The 15,267-nt window shown below is 35.5% G+C and overlaps 1 protein-coding gene across 1 annotated transcript in view; it reads left to right on the top strand.

Moving 5' to 3' along the window:
- LOC149552665 (FAD-linked oxidases family protein) overlaps window positions 1-15,267 on the top strand; it is a 288,354-nt gene that overhangs the window by 12,480 nt on the left and 260,607 nt on the right. Inside the window, exons 4-5 of the mRNA XM_089788230.1 lie at window positions 9,571-9,619; window positions 10,494-10,586. Coding sequence (XP_089644356.1) covers window positions 9,571-9,619; window positions 10,494-10,586 — 142 coding nt within the window. The remainder of the gene's footprint in view (window positions 1-9,570; window positions 9,620-10,493; window positions 10,587-15,267) is intronic.

Here is a 15,267-nt window from a genome sequence, read left to right on the forward strand (position 1 = left end):
GGATCACTTCTACACAGTTTTTGATTTCAATGCTTTTTGACCATTGTTGCTACTTGGCTATACTTAGAGCTTTATTTAATCGATTTCACTAAGGATGCTATTTTAATTAATTTAATTTGTCAAACACATCAATATTATGAATCTTTGGAAAGAGAATAGAGAGTTTCAAAAGATGAGATGCAAAAAGTGAGAAAAGTGATGCAAATGTTATAAAATCTAAATAATTCACCTTTGGAGTTATAAGGCTTAATGAATTAATAAAGTGTTTTTATAATGGAGTTTTTGGAGTGTTCTCTAAGATATATTAAAAATAAGGTGTTTGACAACACCTATGGTATGTTGAAGTTTATTGGTTTCTCTCTTGTGAAAACCTATGAGGTTTTGGTATTGAATTTGGTTTGATTCAGCCTTCTCGAAGATGAAAACCCTCTTTAGAGAAGATCGGCTTTGGTGGTGAAAGATTTACCTTGCTAATAGTTTGGGAGAGTCATTTAAATTCCTCAATTGGATTCAATGATTGTGGTTTGAAAATCTAGAGAAGTCTCTTTCATAAACAAATTAATAGAGTGAGATGGTTAATTGACATTTTGGTCTCGCCATGGTAATGTTTTTATTTTCAAATATTTGTTGACATTTTTTGGATACCGTTCAAGAGTTTCTTCTTATAAGGGCAATTGGATATTTGGGATTTTCGTTTTGTGCTCATTCAATTGGACTCATAGTGGAGATTGGAAAAGCCAAATAAATAGAATAATTATAGAGTCACAAAAGCAAGCATAGTTGGCATTTACAAGGTGTTTATCAATTCCTTGAATGAAGTTCAATACTGTGTTAATTCAAATGGCGTATTCTATGGACACATCAATACTACACTAGAAATAAATATTAATAAACTCTATTGCCAGAAACATTTATTAAGTTGAAGAGTTTATTTGTCCACTAAATTTGATAATATTTCCATGGTTGGGCATTTGCAATGGAGAATCAAATATTAAAGTTGAAACCTTGGGAATAACTTTATAATAATGCGTGCATAGAGATGACTTACAAATATGAAGTTTAGAACTAAATATTTGGCCGCACTTTAGTTAGAATCGTAATGTATTATTAGTTTTATTTGGATCTTTGATAGATAAAACAATTAACACAGGAGCAATATAACTCTTACTTGTTTAACAATGAGCAGCCTGTTCCTTGCAGATCTCTGGGACTGTGGAAGCAAAGTTGATTTCCCTTTATGTATTGCTACTGATTTGAATCGGCTTCTGATACACCTGCAAGTTATATATGTAATGGAGAATATTGATAGAGTGCAGACCGCTGATACAAAAATGCCTTGAATTGATTATTGTTTTATCAGCGTTCTGCATGGTTCATAAATATAAGGTGGAGGCCACGTAGACCCATGACTCTTCGGGGGCATGATTTGTTACGTATGATTAAGATAACCGTAACACAACTTGTTCGCCGGTGAACAATAAATCAAAGAGCCCGATCACATAATAATGTGATATTATAAATTTGGCTGCCGATAAGTACACAGATACCTGCCGATGATTATTTATAATGCAAATGGATATTATCCAAAGAACATATATATATATATATATATATATATATATGTATACATATATGTATACATATATATATATGTGTGTGTGTGTGTGTCCATTGAATTTAATAATCAGCAGTAACAACTTTTATTTGTTAGTGTGTGTGTGCGTGTGTGTGTGTGTGTGTGCATTGAATTTAATAATCAGCAGTAACAACTTTTATCTGTTATTTGTTACACATAAACACACATTAGTATATCAGATAAACAAGTATTACTTCCACTGATGCTAAAACATTAACATTCCCTCTTTAGTGAGGGAGAAGTAAAAACCATTAGAATTTCAGTATAGAAATTTAATCACTTTATCTGATCTTCATATTATAAAATTATGAACACTTATTATAATGCATATTTAAAATCTCTAATTGTTTGAAACAATATCTAGAGAAGCCACAATAAGAATGTTACCTATGATCTCTAATTGCTCGAGGCAATGTCTAGAGATGTCCATAGGAATTCATGATCTCTAATTGCTTGAAGCAATGTCCAGAGATGTCCATGAAAATCTATTACCCATGATCTCTAATTGCTCGAGGCAATGTCTAGAGGTGTCCATGATAATAACATGAATTTGTTATCTATGATCTCTAATTGCTCGAGGAAATGTCTGGAGATGTTTATGATAACAGGGTTATTATTTACAAGATCGTCACCTTGTAAGTAATTACCTTCTGAATAAATATGTATATGAAAGATCGTCACCTTTAATTACATATGATGCTACTAACAAACAATAGAAGAATAAACACTTATGAATTAAAAATTTGATTAAATATTCAATATTACAAATTAATCATACCAAGTTTTTCTCTGAAGTATTTCAACTTCACTTTAGCAAGAGGATTGGTAATGATATCAGCAGTTTGCTCATTAGTATAGATATACTTCAATTGAATGATTCCTTGATTCACCATATCTCGAATGTAATGAAAAAGAATTTCAATATGTTTGGAGCGATTGTGGAATACTAGATTGGTTGAAAGCTTGATGCAACTTTGATTATCACAGTGAATCATAGCGGGCTTCAAAGGTTTTTTAAACAAATTTGCCAACAACTTTCGTAACCACACCGCTTCTCTAGCACCCAAAGAAGATGCGATGTATTTTGCTTCGGTGGAACTTAAAGCAATTGTAGTCTGTTTTTTGCTGGACCAAGAAATCATTCCAGGTCCTAGACTGAAGCAATATCCAAAGGTACTTTTACACTCAATAGGATTGCTTGCCTAGTTTGAATCTGAATATCCATGAAGTTCAATGTTGACTTTCTCATATTTGATTCCCGTTCCAATAGTACCTCTTAAGTATCTCAAAATGTATTTTGCTGCATGTAGATGTATCTTCTTTGGTGCACACATAAACTGACTCAAGGTGTGAGTAGCATAGCATATATCAGGATGAGTATTAACCAAATACATTAAAGATCCAGTAATCTGCCTATAGTAAGTAGAATCTATAGGTTCAGATTGGATCACATCATCTTTCAACTTATTTAAATTCACTTCCATAGGAGTAGCTGCAGGTTTACATTCCATCATCCTAAATTTAGTTAAGATATCCACGGTGTATTTTCCCTGATTCAGAATAATGCAGTTATCCTGCTACCAGACTTCTAATCCAAGAAAGTAGTGAAGTAGACCTAAATCTTTCATTTCAAACTATGAGATATTCCTCACCTGTTATCAATAAGTCATCAACATATAACACAAGTATAATCATATCATCACCATTTGATTTGAAATATAAGTTAGGATCAACTTCATTTTTGGAATATCCTAACTTCAGTAGGTAGTTGTCTATCCTTTCATACCAAGCTCTGGGAGCCTATTCGAGACCATAAAGTGCTTTCTTTAACTTACAGACATGAGTTTTGCTGTCATGAGTAATGAACCCTTTTGGTTGCTCAATGTAGACTTCTTCAATCTTGCCGTTGAGGAATTATTACAATAATAGATAAGTCGTTTATTATTAGTTAATGGTTATTTTGTAAATATCTTAAGCTTTAGTTTGTTTTCGTTTTTTGCTTTCTCTAGAATAGAATGTTTCTAGATGATTATTGTTTTATCAGCGTTCTGCATGGTTCATAAATATATGGTGGAGAGTCATGACTCCCAAAGAGTCATGGCTCTACGTGGCCAAAGGCCACGTAGAGTCATGCCTCTTCGGGGGCATGATTTGTTACGTATGATTAAGATAACCGTAACACAACTTGCCTGCCGGTGAACAATAAATCAAAGAGCCCAATCACATAATAATGTGATATTATACATTTGGCTGCCGATAAGTATACATATATCTGCTGATGATTATTTATAATGCAAATGGATATTATATATACATATACATACACATAGACATATACATATACATATGTATGTATGTATGTATGTATGCATTGAATTTAATAATCAGCAGTAACAACTTTTATCTGTTATCTGTTACACATAAACACACATTAGTATATCAGATAAACAAGTATTACTTCTACTGATGCTAAAACATTAACATGTATCACTACTGGGTCTCCTTTTTGGCTTGAGCTTTCTTGTCTATTGTTATTTCTCAAATTACTCTTTGTGGAATGGTTACCATATGATAATCCTCTATTGCCTTTATATTATTATTCCTTTAGCATTGAGAAATCCAGCTTACATGGCGTGAATGATCTGGAACTGATGAAAACAAAGCTTGTGATGTGCACATTCCTTGGAGAAGTTAAGGTCTGGTTATCATAGAGCTTCATTTTGTGTGTGAAAGATGGCAAGGGATGATTATATGAGGTGTGACTATGTGAAACACTCTGAATAGCGTATCAGTTACAAGAAATAGACAATGGAAAATAATTCCTCATTGTTACACCAGTTATTTTATATTTCAGAACATTGCCTTCTACTTATCAGTGGGGATTGTGTGTGATCAGTGGGAAATATAACTGGGATATATTTTTTGTATAGCTAGTGTCAATGAATGATTGTGTGAATGCTATCAGCATGATATTATCTTTCTTGCTGAGCATATCTGATTTTAAGTTTGGTATCCACCAGGAAATAACTGTGTTGGCTACTATTGTGTGTCCTGGTTACCGTACTATTCAGGAGTTATGGATGTTGATTCCTTAGATTCACTCTTATGGGATTGATTTCCTTTTATAAGGTCAAGATTAATCAATATCACTGTTCTGAAATTAAGTTTGCTCTTAATGTTCATGGTTCACAATGATTTGTTATCTTCTTATGAAATACTCATTTTTTGTTTTGTGATGTCACACTTGGAAGATTATATTCATTTATGGAATAAAATACATAAACTTGGAATAAACAGTACATTTACAGTGGCAAGCAAATTGTTTGTCAAATTGTAGAAAGAGGAAATGAGAAATTTAACGGTCAATAAACTATTTTGATGAAATGCCTTAGAAGAAAGTAATTTCCGATTGTATTTAGGAAAGGGGATATTACACTTGCCCATACTAGGAATTGGGTGACTAGAAAGAGAAGAATTGACAAAATATTGGGATTTGAGCAAATGCCTTGTGGGTATTATTGCATACCAAGAAAACATGGACAAATTGGTTGGCATGTCTAGGCATTTGAGGAGGGTAGAGAAGGGATGCACATATATTGCGATTGGTGAACACGAGAGTATATTCTTGATGCCCTTGTATTTGTATGGGTACTTTTCCATTTCTATAGGTCACAAATGCTCAAAAGTTCATTGACAAATTGTAGGCAATGCAGGATAATCAAGATGTTGCTATGCCAGTTTATGGATCAACCCATTTGTTCTCCTCTACTGCTTATAGTTGGATGATTAAGTTGGAGCTTCCTTTAGTTATCAAGTTTGTTTGATTTGAAGTTTTCTTTCTTGTAGAGTGCTATTTAATCTAATATTTTTGGAAACAATTGCATTTGTGAATAACTGTGGAAGTGCATTTGATTCTAGAGACCCTGGACAATCTAGTTTGCCATTTTATTTTCTTTACTAGGATGAGACATTGTTTTAGGGAATGAATATCTTATATATTTTTGTTTGTTGACAATATAGATACTATAATTGGCCATCCTGATTTCCATTTACCCCATCTATGATTGAGTTGGAAATGGTGGCACTGGTTGTGTTACAAGTCTATCTTAAAACATTATTAGGGGGTTGAGTGAGCGAAGGTATTTTATTGACGTCCAGGAGACCGAATAGTCTAAGGGACCTTGCATCAGAAGCCTAAACCTTTTTCATGTTCTTGTCAATGTCAACTCTCCTGTTATGAATTTCATCCTTCTTTAATTGATGGAAATGGTGACATTGGTTGTCTTATAATTCTAGCTTAAATAATTGTTTGGGGGTTCGATTTTATCCTTCTTTTTTTATAATTGTTAAACTAGATTTATTTATTTAAATGAGATCACTTGTTCTTCAACTTTGAAAAGACTGAGCTCATTTGCAAATTCAAACAAATCTATTGACCATTTGCTTTGGTATATCAGAGAATTAGTATAGAATCTAGATTTGATAGGCTAGAATGTGGACCACTTGTTTCCAATTTTTGGTTTAACATATAATATAGATTAACATTATGATAGATAAGATAAATTTATTAATGTCCAGCAAGAGGCCACAAACGGGTCTGAGGGATTGAAAGGCATTCAACAAGGCCACAACCAACAACAGGAGCACCAAACAATGTCTGCAAAAAGAACAAAATAGGGAAGCAAAAAGTCAAATCAAGAAAACCCTAAGAACTCTTCATAAGAGACGTAGTCCAATATTAAAGGATACAACATGGGGCGAGGGTAAGCCTTAGGCTATCTCAATGAGTTGCTGGAAAGAGGATGCCAAGTTTACCCTTTGGGAGGTTTCACAGATCTGATGTGCTTTAAAGAATGGCCAAGAGATCTCTTCATCCCTTGGGGAAGAGACCCAAGAGAGAAGGAGGTGATGAGTTGGTCTGGAGTTTGTCTCAGTGGGCACTGAAGCTCAAGAGTGTGATCACAAAGCTGCATGGCGTCTTGTAGGTAAAGAGAAAGACATTGTTGATGAGTGTATTTGAATAAAGAGCATAGGCTCATACACCCTTTGAACAAACAATAGAGCCTCCCCTTGATCTCATTGGAGATGGGGTGATGAAAAACAAAATGGGTCTCTGACTCCACCTCCTCAAGAAGGCAGAGGCAGAAAGTTCCATTCCCCGTGCCAACTTGATGGTCAGTTTGCATGTGTAGCTGATGGTAGCCCACTCTAAAGGATCCCAACGAGATGCGAAGGGCATGAGTCTAGTGGTAGGAGAGGTACTGAGGGGAAACAATGATCCCGTCCTGGATACCCATAAAGTACTAAGTGTAGAAGGCCATCCTCGGGTGGAGATCCACCAGAGTGTTACTCCATGTCGTGATGATATATTGTTTGTAAATGTCGGTCTGGACATGCTCATTCAACTCTAGTCGATAGGAGAATTGGAAGGGGGGAGGTGATCAATCGTGATCCCAATTGAACCAAGTAGAGAAGAGGCCTGGGCAAACCAACAACGAGCCTTTCCAGTGAAGTCAGACCCTACAATTGCCTTAGAAGAGAAATAAGCCAAGAGTATGTGCGATGACCCTCAGAGGAGTGTACGAAGCCCAAAAGTTGATGGAGAAACCAAACTAAATCAAAGATAGTCTTGAGCTTGAAGGGGTGAGTATCGAACTTGGCCAATATGATGTTGTGTGGGGTGGACTAATGACATTTGATAATGTGCCGAAGGAGAGTTTGGACTCTCTCAATCAAAGCCTAGTTAGACTCCAAGAGAGAGGGCCCCCAAATGACCGAGTCAGAGGACAACTGATCTTACCATGGAGTCCATGAGGGACATCTTGGTCATGGTATCGTAGAAGTGATGCCTGAAGAATTGTCTCTCGAGCATAGCCATTTACATGTTGGGATGATATGCAAATGGGTTAAAAGTCCCCACTTTTCCTTGGCTCACTTTTAAGACTCAAAAACATATTTTAAAACACATGTAATGAGGCCCAAGATCACCATTGTTGAGTAAGGTTTGTGGAAATGGGTTTTCTTTTATCACATACATATGTAATTGGGTCCAAAATCACGACTTATATCTAAGTGAAAACTCACTTAAGGCATGCATATACATGTTATAAAAACATGCTATTTGATTTAAAATGTCCATTATGTGGTAATTTTAAAAGATGTATATGCAATGGGTTAGAAAAACCCCATTTAAATGCATTAATATATTTAAAATAAACTTATACATGCAAAAACATATGTAAATGGGTTAGATTTTGCCACTTGCATTGATTTAGTAAGTTTTAAATATGCAAATGTATATTAAAAACTCACTTAATGCATTAAAATGTGTTATTGTATTGAAAAAGTTCATTTAAATTAATGTTGGGACTTATATTTTATTGGAAGTAGGTTTTCACATAGTGATTTGCATGGTGATGTATGCAATGTGTAATAAAAATCCTACTTTATGCACTTAAGTTGTCTCATGTATTTATATTCAATATTTTATATAGTTTTTAATAAAGTAATATGAAAAATAGTCTAGAAATAGGCTATTTTCATAAAACATAAAAAACTATGGTCAAATCAACTCAACATGAGTTGAAATTTAAAAATGAGCCAGAAAATCCACTTTAAATATTAAATATAATTTATATCATGCAATTGCCAACAAAAGACCCACTTTTATGAGGTTTTTAATAAAAATATATAGTTGACCTAAAAAATCCCACTTTTTCCCTTATAACTTGAGCTAGACAACTCCAATTTGGACCTAAGTTAGCTCGAATCGAGTGGAATTCCAATGGCTATTCATATAAGGCAAAAACAAGACTAAAAACTATTTAGAAGACAAAGAAAAACAAAGAAAAGATGCAAAAGTTTGCCAAAAATCGAGCATGTGCAGTCAGAGAAGAAAAACTCTTACTAGCAAGTAGTTTGGGATTTAACTCAACAGAAACCTTCAAAAAGAATGCAGAGATAGGATCACAAAGAGTACAATTCAAGGATAATGATTTGCTCCATGACACCTTATCGACACATTAAAACAAAGAGGATTTTCCTATGAATCCATATGAAAATTGCATAAGGTTGCTCCAATTTTGTGAGGCCAAAATTGAGGACAACATAGTCTCATTGATACTCTTCTTCGCTGCTGGTTGCAAACCTATGGCTTCTCTTTTTTCTTCTCTTCTTCTCATAACAAGCAATTAGAAATGCTTTTAGGGCAAATTAGAAGGCACTGCAAAAAAAAAGAAAGTAAAAAGTGATTTTTTTTTTTTTGATTTTTACTAGCAACCTATGGCTGTTGCCGACCAAGTCATGGACCATGGACCTGGTGGGTCATGGCTCATGACCCATTAGGTCACTTGGTCGGGTCATGAAAACATGCCAGACATTGCTTGTCCTGCAGGTCATCACTACCTGCATAACTTGTTGTAGGTTCAAGAACTTAGAGTTCAAGCAAAGAAGAGATTATAAGTATTCTTAAATATTACACTACTTTTTGACGAAATTGATGTTTCTGGTAGAGAATTTCGTGAAATGAAATTGATGTGAATTTCCAAAAATCTTATAAATTTTAAAAAAATTAATGAAGAGAGGGTTTGGCTGCTGAATGTTAAAGCCAAATTGATAGGAAGCTTATACACTTCTATTTATAATTTTAAGTAAGAGATGTATATTAGTGACACTGCATGGTAGCGTGTGCTCTCAATTATAAATTAAAGATCTCTCAATGTACAACTTTATTTTCACTTATAAGGCTTATATGCTATCTAAACTTTGAGTGTTCAAAAATTTGAAATATTTGTAGCATACAACTTTCTTTTTCTTCTTTTATTATCTTGTGGATGGTCATTTCAGCATATTATCTTCAAAGTTATAGCTATCTAGATTCTATATGCACACAAAAATTGTTTAATCTCATTATCATAAGTTTGTTATTAATGCAGATCAACTCAAGAAGTGTCTGAAATCATCAAGGCTTGTGACAAGTACAAGGTTTGAATATTTCATGTTAGTTGCCCTGTGATCATCTAGATTTGTAAAATTAGAGCATGAAACATAGACTTTGTTGAACCATAAGTTTGTATGCTCTCTTTGTTTTAACTGCTTTTTCTTTTGACTAGTTCCATTCATTCATTAGTTTTGTTTTACCAATGTAAACGAATTCTGTAGATTGGTGTCATCTACTTCAATATGTTTGAAAAAACTTCATAATAGGTATAGAATTGTAAGTGAACATTGGGGGTACGTGTGAATGTAATTTATTGGTTTGCAAAAGATGATTAATGTAACTTAATGCCACATAAATAAAGAATATCTAATATGGAATATACAAGGGCTTGAATACATGTTGCATTAGCATACAAAGATTTGATAGTTTCTGTCATCTCAATGACATACGATTCCTTTTATATTTAATTAGCACATTCCTATAAAAGTACAAAAGTTAATAAAATTATTTGCCTTCCTATTTTTTGTTTCAATAGTTGCTTTGATATTTCGGTGATCTCTTTCTCATAATGTTCTTCGGCAGATTCACATTCATTTGTATGATTTGCAAGGTGTTGTTTCCTATATCAGCCATTCAAATAGTTTGTCTTATCTAATTTAGTTCCATCCTTTTTCATGTCTACCTCAAACCTTGGGCCCAAACATCATGCTTAATAAGAAGCTTTATTTGAAGCCATGCATTGTATGCTTTTGTTTGTTTTTCTGTCCATTCCATCAAACACATAGCTTCTGCAGTTTGACATTTTGAAAATTAGCACTATTGAAAAGCAAATAAATCTTAATTGTAAATATAAACATATATTTGGAACATTTATATGATCTGATGGAAAACTGAATTATTATTTCTTTTTTGATGTAGATTCCTATTGTACCTTATGGTGGAGCTACTTCAATTGAAGGACATACATTAACTCCTCACGGAGGAATATGTATTGACATGACATCGATGAATGTATTTTACATCTTTTGCTTCTCTCTATGCTTATTTTATTTTAATGTCCCATCTACGTTATGGATAAAATGCTGCTCCTTTTTCTTACCACACTTTGGTTTTAGTACTTAAAAGAAGCATGCTGAGTCTCAGAGGCAGAATATACACACTAGGAAGATGGCAAACTTATGCAAAACTTTCATAAAAAACTTAAATTGCAAAATGCACATTAAAATTTATGATAAAATATTTGCTATTTGTATCATTCCATATTTCTTGTTAATTGTCACGTCCCTTGCTTAGATCACGTATGATTTTAGAGTAAATGCTCATAATTCAAATTGCAGGTGACTTTGTTACTCATAAGCATGGCATCATCATCAACATCATCCTCTCGAAGTTACTCCCATTCCAAACCATCAGTATTTCCAAGGGCCAAAGATAACAAATCTTTGCCGAAGAAGCCTTTGTTGGACGAAGCTACCAGACAAGAACTCCGAAGGAAGAAGTTATGTTTCAATTGTAAGGAGCCGTGGGAACCTGGGCATAGATGCCTTGGAAAAAGGGAAAATACACTACATCGAAGTCGTGTCTGATGATGAAAACGATTAGGAGAATCTATCCACGGAGGATGGTCACCTCCAGGAGGACTCCAAAATGGTTAATCTGAACCGTACAAAGAGGATCATCGCATTAGTACGGCATGGAGGAACTCATCTTAGCTAGGAGCCTGAGATGTATAGTATTTCGTGTACGGGGAACCCTTCAAAGATAGAGGATCATTGTGATGCTTGATAGTAGAGCCACTCTAAACTTCATAAACTCGTTTTTGGTGAAAAGAAAATGTCTACCTACTGAGACGCACATAGGATTCTAGGTCAAGGTTGGCGGAGGAACAAATTTTCCCTGTACGCACCTTGTTCCCCAACTAAGTATCACCATGGCTAACCACACTGTGACGGAGGATTTATTTATAGTGGATCTAGATGATATGGAAGTTATTCTGGGCATACAGTAGATGGAGACACTTGATGAATACACTCAGAGTTCCAAGCAGATGGACTTCACTTTTGTTGTCGATGGGAAGAAAGTTGTTCTTTGTGTGATGGTCAATGAGGGACCGAAGGAAGTTTCGACACAACGGATGGAGGCCTTTTTTGGCATGATGACATTGCATGACCTGAACATTGTTTTGTTTCGGTGGAACCTATAAAAGGACAATAGACACCCCACCGGAATGATGATCTTCAAAATATCTTGAGTAGCCATGATAAAGTTTTTATAGACATTCCTCCTGGCATACCCCCCCATTGTGGGTTTGAGCATACCATCGAGTTGGAAGCTAACGCCAAACCGGTTATCAACATGGCATACTGCCATCCAAAAAAATTCAAAGATGAGATCGAGAAGATGATTCAAGAGGTGCTCGAGATAGGTTGGATCCATCCTAGCTCTAGCCCTTTTGCATCATCAATGGTATTGGTAAAAAAGAAGGATGGGGCAATGTGCATGTGTGTGGACTACCGTGCACTGAATAAGAAGACAATAAAAAATAGATACCCTATTCCCAGGATCGATGAATTGTTGGATGAGTTGCATGGTGTGGTTTATTTTTCTAAAATAGATCTCTGTTTAGGATACCATCAGATCCGCATGCGGGAAGAAGACATGGAGAAGACAGCTTTCCGTTGTCACTATGGGCATTATGAGTTCTTGGTCATGCCGTTCAGATTAATGAATACACCAGCTACTTTTCAGTCTTGCATAAACCGCATCTTCAACAAACAATTGCGTAAGTATTGGCTAGTATTCTTTGATGATATTCTTATTTACAAGAAAACTTGGGAAGAACACCTGAGACATTTGAATGAAGTCCTAGGGATCATGAAGGCTCAATCCTTGTTTGCCAAGCAATCCAAGTGTGAATTCTGAATGACAAAAATATTATGGGCATACTATACCTCTTACAAAGTTACCATGGGACACACTTTGTTCTAGTTAATGTATGGTCAGGAGGTCGTGTTACTGACAGAGTTCATGGTATCGAGTTTGTGAATAGCAATAGAAAACAAATTAGGAGACATGGAAAGTCTCAGGGAGAGGTTATATAACTTGAAAAAACTCAATGAACGACAACTACAAGCACAATGGGCCATAAAAGTTTCATAATGTAGACACAAGGTGTGGCGCAACAAGCACTTGAAACTGAATAGGTACCAACTAGGTCAGTTAGTATTAAAATATATCGAGCATTAGTATCAAAACATATCGGGCATAATGAAATCAAACCTAGCAAATTTAAGGTGAAGTGGGTCGGGCCATACAAGATTTGTGAAGTGGGCAGTAACGGAGCAATCAAATTATGGACGTTGGATGGGAAAGAGGAGGCTGATGTAGTAAATGGGTCGAAGTTAACAATCTATCATGAGCGGAGCGGAGACCGAAGAAATAAGGAGACCTGGATGAACAATTCAAAAAGAATGTAAGTAATTAATAATAATATAATTATTAATAATAATAAGTAATAATAATAGTAATAAACTATCGAAGAATACCGACATCAGAATTATGAGATGGAGATAAAAGTAGTAGGACCGTATGGCTACATGGCCATACCTGTACAGTGTCTATGCATTACACATTCTAAGTCGTACCGTACATGATTGTAAATTAGAGACGGCTCTTTGAAATCACATGAAACACCATACATACCGTATAAAGGCTCTTTGAAGGTTCTTTGTGTGGTGACCCTACTATGAGGGCCTGTAAAGAACCAAACTGAATTGTGGAAATTTGTCAAATACTTGGCATACACATGTGGTAAATGTAATGTTTCAAACAATTCACCCAATGAACTAGCTGTAACAAATGCACTGAAATTCAAGCCTCAAATGAAGTACTGTTGGCAAATTCCTTCCTTGAAGTTGGTCCAGGCTAGGTCGAAATGAGCCCCAGATTCGTTCCTATCTGTTCAAAGAAAATTGATCATTCTTTGATGCACATTCAATTGTAACTGGCTCCAATCCTGACCCGTGATTTATAAATCCTTGCCACAATTAATATCGTCCCCTGTAATAAATGAGACACCCTTGGCAATTCAGACCTGCAATTTTTTTAATGATTTTCCAAACTCCACGCAGGTGACGAAAATGGTTGCGGATGCTGAAGGGAATCGCCGAAACTATTAACAATTAAGACGCTTCTCCAACACGGTCACATTCCTCTAATCTCTAATTCGAGTGCTTGTTGAAGAATGGATGGATTTGAAACCTTTCAACCTGCCCCCGATCTGTCCTTCTACAGTCTGCTCACATTGTCGGCTTAAAGCGATATTTTAATATAAATTCAAACCTTTCGTCGCAATGCCAAACCTGATGTGGACTGAGCCGTCTGGGTTCAAGGAAGACCATGCAACAATTCGCATGCAAATTCGACCAGGTATGGGAAATTTATGATCACAAATGTGCCTCTTCTCTAGTTCTGTAATAGTCAATTCCTTTCTAATTGATCCTCCAATGATCAACAAACCACTAGATTTGGCCTTAGGCCACAGATCTCTGCCCAGGTGAAGTGATTGAATATCACTTCCAGTTTGCAATGATTCAGGTGATATTCCACACCCTCAAAATTGCTTATCAATGGGAGTTTTCGTTCCCAAAGATAATATGAGAATTTGCAGATCAAATGACTACAAATTGCTCCAACCAGAATAGAAGTCGAATCCTCAAAACTGCTTGTCCAAATGGGTGCCTATCTCCCTCTATTTATTCATCTTTTTAAGAAGGCACTAGGAGCTTCTAGAAACATCTTTTTATAAAGTCTTATTATAATGCACTTTATTAATGTATAACTTTATAAAATTAATTAAATAACTTTATAAAATTAAAAGTGCAATCTCAATTCAAAATTAAAACATGTAGGCCCCAACTTACTAGATATAGGCTCAATTATAACACTTCGAGAGCAATATGCAATCAACTGGCACAGGATGACTCTCTTACCAAAATCATTTGCCTACGAGAGTCAATGATAGGCAAATCTACTGTAGAAATCATGTCACTGGGAAGGGGACATGACAGTCTGCCCTTCTTGAAATTGCTTGTCCTCAAGCAATCTCAATGCTGGATGCTGTAGAATTGTTTCATTTTCCCAAGTGGCATCTTCAACTGGTAGATCTTTCCATTTAACCAAATACTCTCTGATCACCCTTCTGCGGAGCTGCTTTTCCCTACGATCCAAAATGAATTCCGGCACTAAGATCAATTTCCCTTCATCATCCAAGGGAGGTAATACTGCAGAAGGTACCACATTCTGTCCCAACGCCTTTTTGAGGCGCGACACATGGAATACATTGTACACTTTGCTATCTGCTGGAAGCTCAAGCTCATAAGCCAACTCCCCTATACGCCTAGTGATCCTGAAAGGCCCATAATACCTAGGCTTAAGCTTCTCTGATCCACTCTTTTTAAGAGTAGATTGTCGAAATGGTTGAAGCATGAGGTAAACCATGTCGCCAACTTCAAAGCTCCTCTCTATCCTTTTTTGATCTGCATACTGCTTATACTGATTCTGTGCCTTGGCTATATTATCCCGAAGAGCATCAACAATGTCCTTAGTTTCTTGAATCAAACTCCTGGCACGTGGAACCCAAACATCACCCATCAGCAAGTCAATAAAGCTCGGTGCATCATACCCATATAAA

The sequence above is a fragment of the Cupressus sempervirens genome, chromosome 6 (assembly GCF_028749045.1).
Source record: "Cupressus sempervirens isolate cs-2001-9-10 chromosome 6, ASM2874904v1, whole genome shotgun sequence".
Classification (NCBI taxonomy): domain Eukaryota; kingdom Viridiplantae; phylum Streptophyta; class Pinopsida; order Cupressales; family Cupressaceae; genus Cupressus; species Cupressus sempervirens.